Genomic DNA, 21527 nt, shown 5'->3' on the forward strand with positions numbered 1-21527 from the left:
AGGTCTTTTCCAACCTAAACAATTCTAGGATCCTATTATTTCATCCTAATTAAATTATTGTCTGAGATTTAAAAAAAAAAAAAACCAAAACACCAAAATAAATCAAATTACAGACGTATTTTGGTTTGCTCATTTCTGAATCTCAAAGTTAGATGTGAAGCTTTTGTAGAGATCTAAATGCAACTTAGCTGCAAAATATGATTCTTTAATGGAGCGTAACACATCAGGTTGAAAAGGTATAACTAGAGCTCAGAAAAATGGTAACTAAACCATCTTTAGAAAACAACACAAATGAACCGTAATAAAAATAGAAATCAGTCTTGAGACTACAGTGAAGACACTGCAGCACTGAAGAAACATTTTCCCTGCCACAGACTTCAGCTTTATCCTGTGTGAAAGGCACAAAGTATTTTAAATCAGGAGGTTAATGAAATACCCCAAGGGGCTGATGCAGTGAATGCAGCGCAAGTCAAACCTGGACTGCTCGCCTCCTACGTCCAACTTCTAAGTTTTACTTAGAGCTACAAATACAAGTTATGTTACAAAATAACGTATCATCGAGTGCGAATATTTATAGAATTCCATGGCTATTTCAGTAAAAGCTTCTATCTCAAAGAAAAACAATTAGTTTTAAGAGTAAACGTTCATCCTCTCCACCTCCATACACCTCCTTCAATTTAAGCCTCTATACATGCTACTATAATAAGAATATTAATATTGAACAGAAAACAGTTAATTCCAACAGCACTTAGTACATTTTTTAAAAAAGAATGCCTATCTCTACAGGTTCAATTAACCTACCAAAGTCAACTTCTCCTACATTTAGAAGGTTCTACATGTTACTCTCTGCCACTGCAAGAGAGTAACAACCTAAAGCAATAATGGTACTAAACACAGAGAACGTCTTTGCACTGAAAGCTGAAGAACCTGTCCTTTGACTGCTACCAGATGAAGTGGTTAAATTCTCTACTCTGCAGTAAGTTTCACACTGAACAGAACAAACATAAAAAACCCAACCACTGCAAATGAATTTTTGGATACAAATTATTCCCTTTTAAGAATTTTCAAGATTCCAAACATACATAACTTTTCATCCATTTCTTAAAATCAGTTGTTAAAAAATTTAAAAGCCTGCTTCAATTAGTAGATTAATTTGGTAAAGTTTTATTGACAGTATTTGCTATGACAGTATTCAATAATACTGGTGTGTTTAAAATCATGTATTACCTCTTTGCCATACAGAGGTACGACCCTTCGCACGCAACCTAAAAGCACTGACAGCCAACCAGAATCACTGAAAAAGCTAATTACACTACTCCAGTATTTACATAAACAGATAGAACACTCTTTGTCTTTACAGAGCCAAAGAAAGGAAGACCACATCACTGTACTTCAGTAGCAGATTCTTAATTTCTTACTGATATTGGCAAGCAATTACGTATCTTGGGTGGCTTAAATTGACACAGACAGAATTGGTATCTCCTGGCAATATGAACAGCAACTAGAGAGTTTAGAATTTTAAATAATAAACACTGCGACCTCTTTAAAACTAGATTTAAAACATTCATTTTGTAATGAGCATTCCTAATAAATTTACTAAATTATTAAAACATCCAAACACAATTCAAAACATAAAGAGGTTATTTTGCAATCACACAAGTTTACCTGCTGCTTCATTATCTTTATCTGCTCCTTCTGCTTTCGCTTTTCTTCAGCTGCCATAATAGCTAACAAAAGCCAACAAAAAATTAGCATCAGCAGAACATGACAAGGGACAGCTAACTGTTCATTAATACTTCCCAAAATAATCTGCTAGCACATCCCAACTTTCACAAGGAACACTCACCTTGCTGTTTTTTCGCTTCTTTGGCAGCTCGAGCTTGTTCCTGCTTCTGGAGTTTTCTCAGTAGCTTTATCTGTGCTGCTTGCCTAGCTATTTCTGTAACAAAAAGAAAACACGAAGTTTATAAAACCAGTGCTGTCCAACAGTAAAGATTTAGCCCATAATCCAGACGTGCATGAAGTAAAGACGGAGAACACAGTGGATTTGGATTGAGCACGTTCATCTTGGTGTTTCACTATCAACTACCTTTAGTAGTATCTCATGTATCAGTAACTACATCAACAGCGCACATGAACATGGATACTTCACACACAAAAGGAAATACTTCTATTGGAGGAAAAAAGTACCTATTAAGTGACAGCATCAGGCCAATAATGCTGCTTCATTTAGAAAATAATTTCTTCTCTCCTTTTAAAACAGCAAACATTTGTCTCTGAGCACTAAAACATTTTATTCAGAAAGCATGGAATTACTGTTTCCCTTATAAGTCCCCTCACGTCACTACCTAACCCTTTCTCAGCAAAGCAGTAAGAGCGCACTCAACAGGGTCACCCTTCGCTCAACTGTGGCTGCTTACAGCCAGGCACTCTTCTGCTAATTAGCGACTCCCTGAAGCATTCTACTATGTTAAGTGAGAATATTTACGGAAGCTGGATGAACTATGCATGGCCACACTGATGTAAGACAGCTGTAGAAGGGATTTTCTGGGCACTGAATTCAGCTTGCTACTCCGCGGACTGAGATTCAGGACCTCTTTGATAGCACTCTCCAAAATACTGTCAGCTTATTGCGCAATGACCAAGCTGCAGGCAGACACTGCAAGGGGAGTATCCATAGGTACACGACAACAGGGAAACCTTCGGGACAAGGAGAAACCATATAGAACAAGCTGTTACACCTTAACTGAAACAGAACCAGTAGCTGGCAATTAGATTTTACATTGCAGAGGAGAAGTTGAACTATGAACTACAGAGAGGCCAACAGACACAGAGAACTGTTTAGTCTGAAATGACATGATCCAGGAGGATGTAGTTAATGTTAATGTTCAGCATGCATCTCAAACAGACAGCTGGGAAGCAAAAGCTACACTGCAAAAAACCAGGGACAATAGATCAGACCACCCGTATTTCCACTCAACTAGTATGTGCTGTACTGAGCAAATCTAACGGCTTCTAAATAAAGACAAGAAATCTAAACAGAAATGAGGGAAACTAGAATTCTTGGTATCAAATGACAACCCACATGTAACGGGCCTCTCACGGACACAGTAGAAGGGTAATTAATAATACATGGAGTTGCCAGGTACCAATGTTACAGGAATATCAGAAGAGGATGTACAGGCAGTGGACCGGTGTTCTATGCAAAGTGCAGCATCAAGTCAGGTAGCACAAAAACAGTGAGCAAAGAGACATCTCTGTGGTCCATTTCGTAGAACCCTAAAGGAAGACAGATGTACAGTACAAAGGCAGTTTTCAAGCACACATAAACTGAGCAACCTACAGGCAGTTGAAAAAAAAAAAGTATACTTGTCCAGGTAAACACTGAGCCACATTTAAAAAAGGGAAAAGGTACTCCACGTGTGGGTCTTCGGGAAGGGAGGCGTCATAAGAAACCGGTGAGCATGTAAGAATGAAAAGCTTGTTCAAAGAAGAACAGGAGAGACTATGACATGCCAAACTTCAATGAGTTAGGCTAAAGAAGAACTTGAAGAGCACTTTGCAGAAGATGACTGAGAGAGACAGTAAAAGACCTTTACACACACCACAGAAGGAATCAGTGGGTCATAACAATGAAAAGGACAAAAATAAAGAGTTTTAGAAAGGAAGATTACAATTACTGAATTCCTTGTACCATTCTCTACTGTTGAAGATGTTGGGTAGATTCTCCTACTCAATGCACCTTCTGCAGCAGAAATGAAAGAAGCGCTACAAGAATCTGAGGTAAATACAAAATTTATAAGCATTCGATCAAGAATGTTAGGCAGATGTTAAGAGATCACCAGGACAGGACAGAGTAAGCTGAGAGATCTGAAGGAACACTAACATGAAACCATAGAAACACTGGTCCGGGCATTTATCATATTACTAAAAACAGCCACTGGGTCATGGGATTGGTGACTCCCATCAACAACAACAAAAAAAAGGTTCTAGCAGAAGGCTTGGAAAATTATTTTCCTTTCTGTTGAGGTAGTAGAGTCTTACTGTATGTATTATGTCTCATATATGCTTAACAAGTCCATTATAAACCAGCACCAATTCTGACAGTAGGCATGGCTTCTGCAAAGGAAATTTGTGCCTAATTCGGGGTTTCAATGAGAGTGTCAGTAACAGGGAAATAAAGATAATCTAAAGGACATTACATCTTTGGAATTTTAGAAAGTATTTGACTAAGTTTAAGTCAAACATTAGTGATGAAATGAAGTTGTTAGTCATTGAGGGGAAGCTTCACAGACTGAAAGCTCTTCACACAATAGCAAGCGAATGGCAAAGATCAGCAGTCACCTTTTGCGATGAAGTTAGTAGATGGTTTCTTCAAAAATCAATAGTAGAACCAGCATTTTTTAATAACTTTTTTCATCAATAAAACCAGTGTAGGGGACTAAAAAGGTCAAATCCTGAATTATCAAGATATTGTTAAGCATTCTGGAAAATCCAAGGCTTTGTTGACAGCCAGGAACTCTGGAAGAATGCTGTGAAACGGTGGGCAAAGGTAGAAGAGGAGCTTCACCATAGATAAATGCAAGGTAATAAAATTAGGAAAAAAAGCCCTGAAATTAGAGGATACATAAGAGGATCAAAGAAAAGCCTAAAAATACTCAAACTCTTCAGTCTGGAAAGAAGACGACTAAGGACTGAAAGGATCAAAATCTGCAAAATCATCAAGATGTTGGATTACACAAGTTGGAGAACTGTTATGCTCCAAACCCTGCTGTAATGGGACTAGGGAACATCTACTGATAGTAACAGAAGATTGTTTTTTAAAACCTAAAATGGTCCACTAATTAGCAGTCTCTGGAACTTGTTGCCGTAGAAGGCTGGTAGAACAAACACTGTCAGGTTAAAACATGAAGACAAGCTACTTCATGGGTAACGGTTCCATAAATGGAAAATACATGAAGCAAGGAAGAAAAAAGTGCTCAACAACATCACTCATAAGACACCTGAGGATACCATGGTACATGTCTGAGAAAACAAATGGTCTCAGAAGCGAGCAGGTTCACATGCCTCCTTCAAGCAGCATCCCCTGTGATCACTACTGGAGACAGAGCTCTGCACTGGACAAACTGCTGGGCTGACCCACTCAGACATTTCTTATGTTCTCATGAGGGGGAAAAAAGCAGCAAGGTAGAGATGAACATACTAACATTAAGTATTATGAATCCTAAATCTTCCTGTAGATAGACACCATCCATTTCTGTTCATTGTATTAAATGCTACGGTGTGTGGTGGGAAAACAGACACACAAGAGCACTCCTAAATACTTGCCCCCGCCCCTTACGGTGACCAGGATGGGGAAATGGGGAATGGGAAGATACAAAGGGAAACGAAATGGCTTACTGACCAGGGCTTACCTTTTTCCACAGAAAAGAAAACACTTCTGGCATCAGTTACTGCGTCTCAGCAATAAATACCAGCCTCTCATCAAATGCTCTGATGCTTCAGCATTCACACCTGACACAAGCTGACACCAGTTTCCTAATTCTCAGACTGGACTAGAAGGTGTTGCTGACCTTAACACACAGGCAAAAGAGCTGCGCAAGCCTGCAAGACACCCCCCAAGTTAAGGTCTTTCTAAACCTGCCTCCTCTTGCCCACGTGTCCGAAGCACTCCCACTGCGTGCCTTCAGTACAGCCACGCAGCACCATGCTCTTCACAGGCAGCAAGGGAGAAGGATGCCAAGAGTCGCACCAAGGCAGCTGTTAAAGGCACCCGCACCGTTAGCGAGGACACTACACAAAACACGAGGTAGCTACCCAAACACGTCCACAGTCTGCGCACGAAAAAGCAGTCCAGCGTCACTCAGAACAAACACCACGACTCCTGGGCCGTAGGAATTTTTCACGTTGGATCAGATCCATTCAGAAAACACGATACGGTTATGGACTAACAGGTTAACATTCAAAAGTCGTGTACCTGACGTTAAACTGAAACAGGCCCTCATGCTTTTGGTATAGAGCAGTACTTGGTATCATGAAAGTTCTACTCTCAACGTTGGTACTACTCATTACAGGATCCTATTCAACCTTACGGGCACTTAAATCCTGTTGCTATCAGGGATTTCACAAGAAAAGCATTTTCCCTGGGAGCTTCACAGAAGTGCTAACTTCAGTGGTTCTCAATTTCCATCTCTAGGTGCACTGGTGTCAGGGGAAAACAAAGCCTGTTACTTTTAAAAAACACAGTGGTAACCACACTACTGGGTATCTGCTTATTTAGATTTATAAAATTTAAAAAAACTATGGAGAATGCTCTTACACAAGCATTTCCACACACTCTTCCTCCTTTGAATCGTATAAACATTTACTGATCTTGAAAAAGGCTCCAAGAAAAGCACGTGACAAATTTCCAAATAAAATGCTGTATACTAATGTCCTAGGAACACACATCACTCCGCTTTAGAAACAACACGAACATGCTACATACTGATGCCCTCTGTTCATGAAAACAGTAACGTGCTTCTCACCTTGAGCCTGGAGCTTTCTCAAAAGCTTTGCGTCAGCGTTGTCCAGAAACTCAGTGCTACCAACATTCGGAGGTCGGCCTTTGCGTCGTCTCATTCTTGACTCCTCTCTAGAGTGCTGTCTGTCTGGGTTCGGTGGTCGCCCTCTACGCCCTTCCATAGCTCTGATACGGGGAACGACTTCCTCTTCCTTCAGAAGACACCACTGCACACCCTTTTAATTGACACATTTCACAGACAGGTATTATAAACAAAGATTAAAAAAAAGAAAAATAAGTCTAAGGAACTTGAGAACATGAAGAGCAAGAGATTTTTGTTTTTAAATAAGTTATATATATAAAATACGTGAGGGCTGTGGTGTACTATTTGGGTAGTGCAATGTTCTGATGATGCACAGAAACAATATACTGAGAGCTTATCGCTACAAACTTCTGTCAACTGTCCCACTCTGCAGGGTTCTGAAGACTATTCCGTAACACAGACAGTTACATACCAGCAGGTATGCCACTGGTAATGATTTCTGGCCAAATCACTTGTTGCTCAACCGGTCTTCAAATGCAAAATAGAGGCTTCCTTATTACCTACACTCAAAAATAAATACTCTGCTTTCACGTAATCCACTGCTCAACAAGCATGAAAAAATGTCAGGCTACCAGTCGCTGTCCTCCAACTCTTTGCGTTTACAGAAATTTCTGTGTACATAACAAGGAAATGCAGTAGCGCATTTTCAAACGCCGTTTTCTGGGGTATTGCAGATCTCAAAACTGAATTGAAAAAAAACACAGACATTTTAAACTTGAAGTTCTTAGTTCTCCCTCATCCACTGAAAGAAAGTAATTTCTGCATCAACCTGAAACAAAAGTTTGTAACTTTTAAGAATCCATCTACCTGCATTAAAAGGTACATTAACTATACTTTCTAACTACAAAGTATGCAGCAATACATTCAACCCTTTCACTATTACTACTATTCCACTTCTTCGTGGAACCTCAAAAACAAATACTGAAATACTTTGTTAATACAAATATCCAAGTTAGTCCTCACATAGAAATGGCTTTTTTTTAACTGATAAAAACGAGAGTTTATTGCATCTACTGAGTGTAAGAGAAGCACAGTCTACCTGCTCCTGTCTGACTGAGCCTTAGTATTTCAAAATTGTAGTGTCTTTTACTATTTTCTCAAGCTTTTGAAAAATGCAGGAAAAAAATTAAAGCTAAGAATTCTTTGGGACTACTCCATAATGTTCCTTAAAATCTTTGTAAAAGACTTTGAAAATGTCTGCTAAAGCCAGAATGAGAGTCGGTAACTTACAAAACACATTAATTAAATATCTGTTCAGAAAAAATACATTTGCATTACCAAAGTTTTCACATTTATATGTGCACAAATACTGAAATAAAATTTGCTGTACCATAAAACATGTTTTTTATTTCCTTATTCTGACAAATTATCTTTTAATTCTTTCTGCTCATTCTCAATAATGTACAACGTGATATTCTGTGGATTTTCAATATCCCAAAGAAAAAATACGAGTGTTGTCCCCCAACACAGGGGGATCGGGAACTTCCACAAAAGTCTAAGCTTCACTACACAGACATTAGAGAAAAAAATGGAAATAACACTGTGAAATGTTGTGGTTTATTGAATTAGTTGACACTAATCAAAATAAGAACTTCATTTCTCACTTTCAGCATCTACCAGCTCTGGCAATACTGTACTGCCATCAGGACGCTGGCCAAAACAGCAGCAGGTAGCTACGCGTGGAAGCGGGAGCATGCCCCAAGCCTGTCAACCACACTACTGAAGGCGCTTTGCAAGAAGCGGACATCCTCAATAATTTCAGTCTAGATTTGCAAGAAAAAGTTAACAAAGCTTTCCAAATTTATTTGCAGAACTCGGAATAGAACAAACATTTTAAATCCAGTTCCTAGAAAAAGAAGCCAATAGTTACTACCACAATTACTGCAAATGCCTGTGACAGCTGATTTTGTAGCTGGCTGTTCCGCATGGTATTTCTGTTGCATCTGTAACACACATTTCAGAATTCTAAACGCCTATTCAGAGATTAAATCTCTTAGGTAAACAACAGTAAGCGTAAGAACTGGCTTAAACGAGGTAGACTTACACTTTATGAAGATGTACTGCACTTGTTCTGAGGTGGCACCATAACCAGATGCTCTGAGAAAGACTAATGCACCAAGGAGCTGCTTCACACTAGGGAGATGGGGAAAAGTACTTTAAGCACTTTCCTCCTTTTCTGTTCCTGAATTCAGCTCCCTTCCTAGGAAGGCACTCAGACCCGTTGGAAAAATAAAAACCAAAAAGCAACAAACCCCGAAACGTTATTTTCACAGGTTTCTGCACAATCTTACTGGGGAAAAGCTGTACATGCCATGTTTACCATGACTCAACAATTCCTTCCAGAAAGCTATATCCAGATTAAATAGTCCATGTTTTGCCCTTACTAATATTTCATCCTCATCTAAAAAGGATCTGAATGGAACTGCATGAAGAGTCAAGTTTTCTCTAACTACATAATGACCCTGCGAAGCGAAGGGCTCAGAGAGCTGGGACTGCTCAGCCTGGAGAAGAGGCGGCTCAGGGGGATTTCATCCGTGCGTATAAATACCTGGAGGGAGGGTGCAAAGAGGACAGAGCCCAGCCCTCACATGAGGCCCACCCTGAGCATCAGCAAACAGTTTTTCACTGTGATGGCGACTGAGAACTGGAACGTGTGACAAGGGAGCTCGTGGGGTCTCCCCCCTTAGAGATTTTCAACAGCTGTCTGGACATGGTCCTGCGTAACTGCCTCTAGGTGACCCTTCTTAAGCAGGGGGGTTTGGACAAGGTGACGTCCAGAGATACCTTCCAACCCAAACCGTTCTGTGATTCTGTGGTGAATACTGTTACATTTATCAAAGTCAGCAAGATGCAATCTTGTGGCACAGCTCAGTATCACGCCACAACTCTCTCTTCCACCTACTCCTTGATGCAGCACTCCGTCCCTGTTACTGTAACACACAAGGGCCCTCTCCACCACCTCAAATCACATTCACACCAGTCTAAGCCACAACAGTTCGGAGCCTCCAGGTCCTGTCACTGAATTTCCACCTTTGCAAATTTCAAACATTCCTCTAACTCTCCTACTTCATGGCCTGCTTCTGCCAGATACGCTTCTCTGTTCAAGCAGTTAACCACTGCTTTGAATAACCCATAATATTTGGTTGCCTGTGTACTACCAGGAGAAACAAAGGCACTATGAGAAGAATCCACGCTACTTTTAGCTTGCTATAGGTAATTCTTCAATATAACTGACTTAGCCCTTGGATAATTTTCTTAGCACCTTGTTCCATCTTTGAGCTTTGTGAAACTTACCCCATCACTTTGGACACGTGGTGCATGTCTCAAAAGACGACAGAAATATATCATGAAGAAAGGGAAGAGTAACAATGAAAAGCTATAGGGAATAATCAAAATTACAGCAAAAGCAGAAACAAAATACCTGGAATTACCTCCAGTCATCCATGATATGATTAGCACATATTGAAGATGGATAATTAAAAAAAAATTCAGTGTAAAAGTGGTGTAAATTCTCTTCATGTAGTATCCATCTCACTTTCCATTTCACTAAGTGCATATTATCAGCCTGAGTGTACCTCAACTGTTTATGTTATAAACCCTTAACTCAAACTCTCATACACAAAACGTAAATTTTATGTAAAATTTTAGCACACCTGACACAAGAGCCCTCTGTCCTTTGTTACAAGAAAGTAACATGTCTAACCTATGTCTGACCCAGTCTCAATGGAACCCACCACAGACTAAACAAGTAGAAACTACAGGGAGGTGTACAGCAACTGACTGTCCACACTGCCAACCCTGCCTGCGAAACCCGCCCTTCCCACGGCCTTCACTGACGTTTTACAGCATCCAAGAAGGGCAAAACCTGCAAATCACCTCCTGAATTAGAGGGAGAAGAATGGGACAAGACTAATGAAGTCATACGGGCAGCAGCCAAAACCAGTAACAGGATAAAACGGGAGCAGCTCCCCTGACAGTACATTATGTTCACAGAAGGAGGAATTATTTCAAACTTGCCGTTCAGGCTCATAGCGAAGTTCGTAACTACGTGAACTTCTCAGGGGTTTATGAAGACCAAACACAAAGAGGGTTTAGCAAGGTTTTACCCTGCAGCCCGGGAACCAGTAAGCACCACCTCAATGTAGCTGTTTACTATGAGCTCAGTCTTTATTGCTTTCAAATTTGTACTCTATCAACGTGATGTATTTCTACAGGGTATCACAAGGACACGAGCCTTAACTAGAGCCAGAATTCAAGATTGCCGAGAGCATGATGCAGCCCTGCAGTAACACATTCAGGATACTTGTCTTTTAAAGAAGCAAATATACTCACTGACAAAAGTCCAAAGGCTTTCACACACATCCTGAAGAAATGGTGACACGACCAAAATACAGTAACACAGATTGGCACACACACAGCATTAAAATTCTAATTTTACATATCTTTGTGGTGTTTATCTACACAAAGTCTAAGAGTTCTGCCACTGTGAAGCGTAACTGGTGTAAGTCAGCACTCCTTCCTGTAAAAACCTCATGCTTCAGGAAGCTCGGATGGCATTCTCCACACAGGAGACACTTGTATTTTAACACGCATTGTATATACATGTTATGCACATGAATACATGAAGAGAGTGGGATTTAATGCATACACATAAATTACTATCAGGATTAGGTTTATATCTAATAAAGGGAGAAATCCGAGTTCTAGTCAGAAATATCTGAACAGTGTCAAAGATAAAATACGTAGCTCAGAGCTCTTTCGTACCAGACAAACCCAGGCTCAGAGCTGATCACAAGGCACGCCGAACTCCTGCAGCCTCCTCATAAATCACTGAGAGGAGCAGTTTTCAACACCGCCCAGGATCAAGCTCTCAGCATCTCAGTAGAGCTACTATTAAGAAACACACACCATTTGTAGAAAGAGTTAGCTAAAAACAGCAATGCTTCAGATTGTAGCAATTACTTCACCTAAATTGAAGTTAATGTTCCTCGGATCAAAAACTTTACTTTTTAAAAAGTGGATACCTGCGGTCCATCTCTGGCTTCATAGAAGTCACCCACTCCTATTTTTGCACTGAAGCTGAAATTGTCCCTTGAGATATCCATTATTCCATTTCTGCTGAGATACTGAAAAAATCACATATTTTTCCACTTCAGCTTGTAAATAATTACAACCCAGCTTTGAAGCACAGCTAACTTTGTGAGTGTCATGTTTTGCATATTCTGCCAAAGGGATATGCATTTACAGGAGATCAAATCAGTACGACTGAGATACATTAACGCCTCGTATCACAGGGTATTTTGAAGTAAGTATATTTTTTGGAGGGAGAAAGACAGCATTTTTTGAATTGCAAGCATGCTTAGCAGCCTAATGCTGAGGTAGCGCTGGGACAAAGAAGTGGTATGTACCTTTACTACTTCAGGATACTGCCTCAGCTTCTTTCCACAAGGTGCAAAATACGCGACTTCTCCTTGAAGACGACCACCAAAGTTTCTTATTCGGGTTTCTCTTTGCCAGCTAGTAACATGAAATAGTTGCATACAACAATACACTTTTAAAAAAACAAGTAATTAATGACAAGTGAAGATTTTTTCATAGCAGGAAAAAGGTACACATCTAAAATGTGACAAGAGTACCACAAATCAAGTAGGCAAGCCAGAAACAGCTATGACGTAGGTTGTCCAAAGTCTGACTACTCGTGAATGTACTGACATCAAGCTACTTTAAACAGCTTAGGATTATATTCCAGGGAGTTATTTGGAGTCTGTACTGGCTCAGATCTAAGCATCGAGATTAATTTCCAGCGGTGAAACTGCTAAAAGACAGCTCGTGTTTACAGAACAGCATGCCTGACACACAGACACTAACACAGGAAATGCTGACGCTTTTAAAGGGATCCTCCGCCACACTGGGAGTTGGAAACCTAAGTTGCTGAAGCCTTTTCCTTATTATTCAGGCTCAGAAGTTCTTAAAAGGTCATTTCTTTACCAACGGACTTTGGAAGGTGCTATCTCCCTCTAAGGAATAAAAAGTACACACATAACCTACCCATATTCAAGAGGAACACGCAGCTCCCGCTCATCCGTTACTCTTCTTCGTTTTGAAATACCTAGAACAGAAATTCTCATTAACACCTACGAGCATTTGCAAAATCAAAACGTTTTTTACCCTTATATCCTACCATTCCAAAAGATAAATCATTTTCACATTCTAGCCACTACATACATCAAGTGCCAAGAAAACCAATGTAAATTATTCTCCTTTTGAAATACATTTTCCTCGATACTTCCCTTAACCTCTTCAAAAACTGTGTAAACAGAAGCAAAACTAACTATGCTATAGTGATCTGTTTGGCGCTCTCTAACAGTCCTAAAACAATTCCTGGCACACCTGTCTTTCTATACTAGTGCATATTTAATTTTTTTCGATACAGAAGATGAAAATAGCCCCAGCCTTCAAAGAGATCATGTACAGGGGGACGATCCCTGCCCTGCTCCTGCTGGCCACAACAGCGCTGGTACAAGTCAGGATGCCACAGGCCATCTTGGCCACCCGGGCACGCTGCTGGCTCCTCTGCAGTCACTAGTGACAAACACTGCCAGGTCCTTTTCCGCTGGGTAGTTTCCCTTCCCCCAGCCTGGCGTATCGCAGGGGCTTGTGACCTAAGGCTGGGAGCCAGCACTTGGCTGGTTGACCTCAGACCACTGGCCTTGGCCCACTGATCCAGCCTGACCAGTTCCCTCTGTGGAGCCTCCCAATCTGAAACCAGCTCAACACTCCCACCTGACTTGGTGTCATCTGCAAACTGACCGACGGTGCCCTCGATCACCTCATCCAGATCATTGATAAAGATATTAAAGAGCACAGGCCCCACCTCTGAGCCTTGGGAACACCACTGGTGACTGGCCACCAGCTCCATTTAATATGACAGTGACAACTGCCAAATGTGGGGTTTACTGAGTGCCAAAGGATGGCACTTTTCTCGGACCTCCAAGAGAACTGTAGGACGTGAACTATGTACGCAGACAAACTGCTGGAAAATGCATTTCTGAAAAAGGTAGCTTGGACCTTGCGTAAAGGATGTCACATATCTCTTCTCTGGGGATCCTTATCAGACTGAACCCTTGGAGCTTGCTCCAACCTCTCACAGCCAGAGAGAGGGTCACACGGTGCCACGGCACAGGTTTCCAGCTGAGACGCCTGCCCAATCTGGAATCAACTGCTAAGAGCCCTCTACAGAGAGCACGGAGGAACACCCATGCTGGAATGCCAGCTTCACGGACACGTCTGCAGTCTGAAACCAGCACGGCTGACTATCACATTACTCCTAATAGTCACAGTGGAGGGAGGGTGATTGCTCGTCCAAATGCAAGTGAATAGAAAAAAATGTGTTGTCTAGTGAAAAACAGATACAGAGAAGAGATACAAGATCTCTTCAGCGACTGACCAGCTTTAGGTGAAACGGACACAAAAATATCTTATTTGTATTATGGTGATCCTTACAAGAAAAAAAGAACTGTACCTAAAATAAGGACACAAAATTAATTTATTCTACCTCCCACCTTCTGTAAACAGACAAAAGTCCGCTATCAGCCTTTTCGAAGCATCACAAATCGACACAGATTCCTGAGTAAAAAAATTAACTCCGTATTTTAACGATTTGGATTACTCCTAATGCATGGGAAATCTTTTACAAACTGTGCGATGAATAGGTCTGTTTCTGGGAAAAAAATGAAGTGGATCACATCACACTGCTTCAGAGTTAATGTCCTTGATGACGTGGAATGACACCGAATCCAAATATAAAAACCAACTGATGAGCGGATGTCCCCGTTTGAAATCTGCCTACTTGCATGTTAATTAAATATCAAGTCTCTAATTCAAAGTAGCAAATATGCAGTTTCATTTAATTGTTACCATGCAAATTGAGAAGCGTGACTTTCAAAAATGCATTCTTTTCTGTATTAGTAAATCTTACTAATTAGTCACCAAATGAAGGATTACAAACACTCTATAACAGCAGGCAAAGGCTAAATGTATTTTCACAAACCTTTAAAAAGAATTCCTTGCTTGTAATCCATACATTCTACTGAGAATTTTGAAAGACTAATGACTAAAGCTGGATTTTAACTAAACACAGTTATCAAATTTTTTGAGAAAGGGGCAGTAACAGAAGATCCAGAATGCAAACTATAATGCACAGACATTGGAAATAACTAATTTAGAACAAAATGGTGGATAACAAAGAGCAAATAATGAAGAGTTTAATGCGACAAATACCAACTCCGGCTACTCCACCCCACCTTCTCACAAATAATTACAACAGCTAAAAGGTCCTGGACTAAGTGTAATGTTCTTGCAATTCTGCTGACTGATCTTAATGTCTGTTGCAAACTCCCAGAAATAGAATCTCCCAGAATCTCAGGACAGCCCGGATTGGAAGGAACCTCAAAAGATCATCTGATCCAACCATTCGTGGGAAAGGGAGCCAAGATGAGATTATTTTAGCACCCTGTCCAACCGCACCTTGAAAACCCCCAGGGACAGGGACTCTACCACATCCCTGGGGAGGTTGTTCCAGTGAATGGCTGTCCTTACTGTGAAAAAATTCTTTATGATGTCGAGATACCATTTGATACCAGTGTCTACACTACTTTTATTGTCTACTTTTACAGCACATGCCACCTAGCTGCTACACTGCACCATAACAAAAGACATTTGGATACCACAGTGTGTACTTGGTGTGAGAGTAGATGGTGCCGTCCCAAGAAAAACCGCCGGCTGGGACTCGGGACATAAGGCAGCTGAAGCAGAGCTTGGGGTCTTTGCTACTTGGAGATTAAGCGGGGTGGAATGAGCTGCAAGACCAATGGAGGAGCTCTTCACAGAGGAGGAAGTTTTGGTCAGTTTCAGTGGAGTTTTTTCACCCTCAGTGTCTGTATCCGACTCATCTTGATCTTTATCATCCTCATCATCTTCATCCTCAGACCCTTCTGAATCTGACTCAGAATTACTGTCAGACTCTGTTTTAAAAAAAGTGTCACAAAAGGCATATTATGACTTGGTAAGTAATAGCAAGTACATTTAAATTTAACACTTGCAAAGCTTTTTGTCTTATTAAATAAGAAACCTGACAAATCTTTTTAATGACTCTTGGGTACAAATAGGTTATAATGAACTACCTAAACTTTAAAATTACTACTAGCATGACAGCATAATATAATTCTGTTTGATAGTGCACTGTTGTTTCAGATGGATTTCTCTGGTTTCCCATGAGGAGATAAAAGACAGAAGCTACATTATTTTAAGAGATTTCTCACCCCAGAATGAGCTACAGCTAAACCATCCCTGTGAGTCAGGCAGCAGTTCAACACTGCCGCAGGACGGGCACTTCACAGGTTGTGACACGGAGCACGGAGAGGAAGCGAACAATGATAATGGGTGCGAACTGAAAGGTGTTGGAACGGGAAGTGCGGCAACCTGGGCAAAGAAGAGTTAAAAGGTAGACAGGACGAGGAAGGGAAGACAGGCTACAGCTGTGAGGAGAAGGGAGGGTTAGAACAGGGTGGGTGGATAGGAAAGAGGATGATGGAAGTGGAGCTGGACTAAGGCATACTGGTGCACAGGGGAGAGAGCAATGATGGGGAATACACCAACTCGTTAGCAGGCCTGGCCTTTCTGAATTGCTCCAGAGCCTTTAGAACAGGAGTCTGAACACTGCGGCCCTTACAGCTGTCCTGGTACTGTTTTCCTCATCTTGCCCACTGACTACTGTGCTCCTGAATGAAGGCTAGAAACATGCTTTTCTTGCCCTTTGTGACAGTTTAAAGGCCTCTGTTTATTCCCTCTCTGGTTGGAGAAGCCTGGTCTGCAGACAGGCTCTGCCTGCCAAAATAATTAACCATCACCCAGCTCATTCTTGTCACCCCCCTCCTGGGCACCTTGTTGCATCAACAGTACAGGAGCTGCAGGCTGGGCGATTGATCTGGAATTTGATCAATCAGATCAGGACCGATCTGGTCTCTGACAGCCTTTCTAGAAGGCCATGGAGCCACCTTACCAGGACAGCTGAAAGTATACTTGCCATATGACCAAGTATCAGAACACCCAAAAAGTGATTCTGGATATGACACGATGGGGGGCTGGGAGATTTCTGCTACTTTCCAGGGTGCCTGGATAGGATATTATACGGGACACACTGCCCCAAAATTTCCTACCTATTTCCTATTGTAAAACATGATGAGAAATGCATGTTTTCAACACTCAAAAAACAAAGTTTCTGCTTTTCCTATTAAAAAGGTTAAACCACCTGATTGGCTATCATCAGAATCATCATCTTCATCATCCTCATCTTCATCTTCATCGTCGTCATCATCATCATTTGAGTCGTCAGAGTCCTTACTGCTGGGAGCATCGGAGTCTACCCCTCTGAACTGCTCCACCACCAGTTTTGCAGAAGGAAGGCGGTGTTGTGTTTTTACTGCATTTACTGCATTATTGCTGACTGGTTTATCCTTTCCTGAACCAGGTAACACAGGAGAGGTAGAGGGCATAACAGGTGTCCGGTTACTAGTTGGTTTTTTCCCACACGCACTCAAGTTTAGTGGCAAAGAAAAGGGGGCACTACCAGAAATGGCTACACTTTCATTGATCTTGGGCTGTGATTTCGGTTTTGTAGTGAGTGCAAGAGGACCCTCCTGGATGACGCTCTGAATAACTCCATTGGGTTGGTGATTACCTAAAAGTGCATTTGTCAGGAATGGATTAGAATGGTTGTTTTCCAAGGATGTGAGTTTTTGATGAGCTGGTGAACTAGACGCTGGTTTGGGGCTTGACAAAGCTGCAATAACCTTCTTCAGGTTCTTAGATGATTCCTGTTTCTTTAGCTGTGCTGCTGGGAATGTCTGCTTATATTGTTCCTACAGAAATAAGAAGACAAAAGGAGTAAAATGAGGATTTAAAAAAAACAATAATTTTTTAAAGTATTCAGGCATGTGAACTGTATGAAATCTTACACATCTGCTAAGCTATTTTTAGTAGGTCAAAAGTAGCGCTAGCTCCAACAGAAGAGACGAGTACTCCAAGTTATGTAAAGTCTCTCTTGTGATTTCCACTGTAAATCAATTTCCACAAACTGAACTCGATGCAGCTGATTTACATTACGTAGGGAAGCTCTTTCACATGGTACACCACTCCAGACAGTGATTTTCATAAAGATATTGACCATCTTGAAAAAAAGAGATTTTTAAAGAGAGACTACTCTTATGTACTGGCAAAGGAAAAATCCCACTTTTTCCTCATTTCAGCATATAAAATTCTCATCAGTGAATGTAAATCTAGTTTCACTAATTTGTTCATTTTAAAGCACAAAGTAAATACAACAAACTAATAGCTTCAATATTAGCAGAAAATTAAGAGAAAGCTCTTGACGTAGAAAAATTACATAAAAAAATAGGGAAAAAAGTTTTACTCAGAAGTACAGTGATATGCTAGGTTTTTAACTCTGAAAAAATCATACTTGAAAGTTCTTCAGATAAAACTTAATCAGTCGTGGCTCAGAAATGCATGTAAAGCTTACTCTGTCTTTAGTCTCAAGAATCTTCCAAGAAAACATAAAACACATCATTGATGGAAAAAATACCAGCATGAATCAAGATGGTACGTTTTAAATACTTTTTTACAGATTAAATCAAATGCAATACATTCCTCAAGTTACTAACGTTTAAAAGTGAATGTGAAACTGTGGAAGCCCGTAATACATATTCACACAGTGCGTATTTCCAGTAGAAGTTTTAAAGACATCAAACCACTAAATGAGCAATATACTATCAGCTAAAGACTCATAACTTACATTTGACAGTAGAATTCTCTTGCAAAGGCAAAGATGTATGTTTTCATAATTGTAATTTATTTAGACATTCCACATAAATGACTAAACAAATTTTATGAAGTAACTGGGGGTTGAAAGCAAAAGCAACGTTTCCCTTCTATTCTAGGAATAAAAACTGTGATATTCCGTTTTAATCCCCATTCAACTCTTAACTGAACAGAAATGATGAAAATTCATCACTAGTCACTATAATCAGTATTAAAAAAACAAACTGAAAATCTACCCAGAAGGTTCGTAAGCTACAGGCGTGCTAAAGGCTGCACACACACTGCAGGCTCCCGATCACAGTAAAAAGGAAGTTCACATTTATCACAAGGGCCATACTGCGATTGAAGAGCTATCGCATGCACGAGTATCCTTCTGTCCTTGAAGAGCAAACCAAACCCAGGATTAATCTGAACATTTTGTTAAACAAAGGAGCTGAAGGCTTTTGTAAAGTCATGACTACACCAGGACATTTTAACTACAGTACCCCACAAAACGAAGCCACACTTGCGTACCAGACATGGAAAGTTTAAAATCAAAATGCTGACTGAAATAGGAGAAGCACAGGAAATGTATCAAGGCCACACCATTTACCCATGAGTACACGTTTCTTATTTTGATACTGACTTTAGCTGCTCATTTTCCTGAAGAGAGGTGTGACAAAATCCTCTGCTCTCTCTGTACACGTTACCCTCGCTGTTACACTGACTGCTTTCAGCCGAGCTGTAAAGTTCCACCACGCAATGAGCGTGAAACCCGAGTTTGGCATTACGTGACAGTAAGTCGTGCGTACAATTACACCATGTATACATTAGGGGATGTACACGTGTACATGCACTACCTAGATGACTCCTCTCCAAGCTACAGTTATGGAATCATTCAGGGCACTTGTATACTGAATCATTTCTAAACTATTGGGCTAAACTATTTGTTGCTGTTTAAAAAAACACCAAACAACAATATCAACAAAGAAAACAATGAAAACAAACAAAAAAGCCACACCAAAAATCAAAACAAAAAACCCCAACCAATCCCCACAGATCACCGCAAACACTACCCACCCAACTTAGGTAAATTACATCATTCGGACACACGGACCAACTCTAAAAACATGTACAAACCCACGATATTACAGTAAAAATACACGTTGTTTTAAACCACTGCATTTAGAAGAGCCTGATGGCACAACGTTGCATCACACTGAGCAGGCAGTGCAAGTTACAAGTAATAATGAACAGAAACCGTTCACTCACCCGTTTTAATCTTACATCGCTGGTCAAAGAGACAGATTCTTCAGAGGTATTTTTATTCCCTGCTTTGAGTAGATCAGGGGAAGGAACTATGAGTTTTAAATAGGTTTCCTTTTTGGCTTGATGTACCAAAGACAAAGGTTTCACGTTGGGAACCAATCCCGTAGACTGTATGACACTTGTGTGTTTGTTCACAGATTCCTCCTTTGCCTGAGAGCTTTGGAAAATAAACGGAAGCTGCTGTGACAAAACCTGAGGCTGCTTCTGCTGGGACTGGAATGATGAGTGAGTCTGGGAATCAGACACAAGAGGTATCTGCTGGTGTGTTCGTTTCTCTTGGGACTTCTCATGTGGTTTTTGTCCATCGGTTTTCATATCTGTGACACCACTATGCATTAGCACCTGCAAAAATATGTAATTTTGACTGCTCTTATTAGATCAGTTAAAAATCCTTTAAAAAAGAGAGAGTACATCATCAGTCTCCAGGAAATGACTGCGCTACTTTTGGCAGAGGGTGAACAACAGTAATTTTTAAAACCCATCTTGTCATGTATTTATTATTTAGGGTCTTTTTTCCCCCCCCAGATAGTTTCAGCATGTGAAGACAGCACTTAGTAGAGAAGGATATCCTATCAGGATACCCAAGGTTCCAACCCTGTTCTCCTGTAGCTTCCAGCAAAACTAAGCACTCTACTAGGAAATACACTGCCAAAGCAAAATCCATAGAAAGAGCTAGTTCCAATACACTATTAAGCACAAAGCACTTAATTTCCTTGTATTTCCCATTTTCATAACAAAAATAACAGTATACTAACTGGTAAACCTCTAGCCTATAGGGAACAATAAAACAAACACATGCATGCACACAAAGGAAGCAAAAAACCCCCCCAGAAAACCCTGAAGCAAACCCAAAGAGCACTCCTAGCATCCACTACTGCGCAGTTAAGTATTTGCTCACTGGTACAAATGTGAACAGGTCAATTTTTCACAAGCAGTTTTCAGAGACAAGACTGCGAGCAGCAGAGCGAGGTGTCATACCTTGTTCTTAGGTTTATGATGTGCTTCATTTTCAGAATCAGATTCATCATCTTCACTCTCTTCAGCACTCTGGTCCTCCTCCTCATCCTCCTCTAGATCATCGGAATCAGTACTGCTTATGCCTTCACTCGAGGTGTCTGAAGAGGAGCCCGAATCACTGTCGCTGTTACTAGAGCTTTCCACTGTTTTTTTTCTGGGCTTCTAGAAGGAAGATGAATGCTCTGTTAACAGTTCAGCTTTAGTCCATTACATCATTATTCATAAAGCAAAAAACACTAAGACTGTGGAGTAAAGGGATCTGCAATCCTTCAACACAACTGGCTGTCTTTGCAGAAGACTCAAGAGAAAGAAGTGCTTCACGAGATGATGAAAAACCAGTCATGCGGTTCTGCTACAGTACTTTTCTGACCACATGCACTGGCTGAACAGTTGGCATCTCTACAAGGCAAAGCACTGTATCAGAATTAGACCTACAAAATCAGGTCTAGCAAACCTCCACAGAATGTACTGCTTCTAAAAAAAACCTTAAAATAAAATCTTTATTGCAAGATTTTGCGGAAAGAACAATTCATACTAGATTCATTAATGTGTGCCAGTGACACGTTCATTTAACTCCATTGCTTAACCTGCAATTTCGCAGTATGTGCTGTTCAGCAAGGTAACGTTCTGAGAACTGAAAAGAATATGCTTATCTAATTGCTTCTGAAAAATGGACCAAAATCTGCTGACGGAATACCCTGACAACTATATTATAATTAA

General features: G+C 40.6%; 1 protein-coding gene across 1 annotated transcript; it reads right to left on the reverse strand.

Annotated features, from left to right (window-relative positions):
* Positions 1-1665: 1665 nt before the first annotated feature.
* Positions 1666-20969, reverse strand: LOC104495288 (bromodomain adjacent to zinc finger domain protein 2B-like; the record flags this gene model as incomplete). The annotated part of the gene is made up of 9 exons (XM_010138237.1): positions 1666-1727; positions 1847-1939; positions 6528-6738; positions 12014-12122; positions 12654-12714; positions 15332-15628; positions 16915-17524; positions 19734-20132; positions 20769-20969. Coding segments are annotated over 9 exons (2043 nt in total), but the record flags the coding sequence as incomplete, so codon positions are not given.
* Between the last annotated feature and the right edge of the window lie 558 nt (positions 20970-21527).

The sequence above is a fragment of the Buceros rhinoceros genome, unplaced genomic scaffold (assembly GCF_000710305.1).
Source record: "Buceros rhinoceros silvestris isolate BGI_N320 unplaced genomic scaffold, ASM71030v1 scaffold38496, whole genome shotgun sequence".
Lineage (NCBI taxonomy): Eukaryota > Metazoa > Chordata > Aves > Bucerotiformes > Bucerotidae > Buceros > Buceros rhinoceros.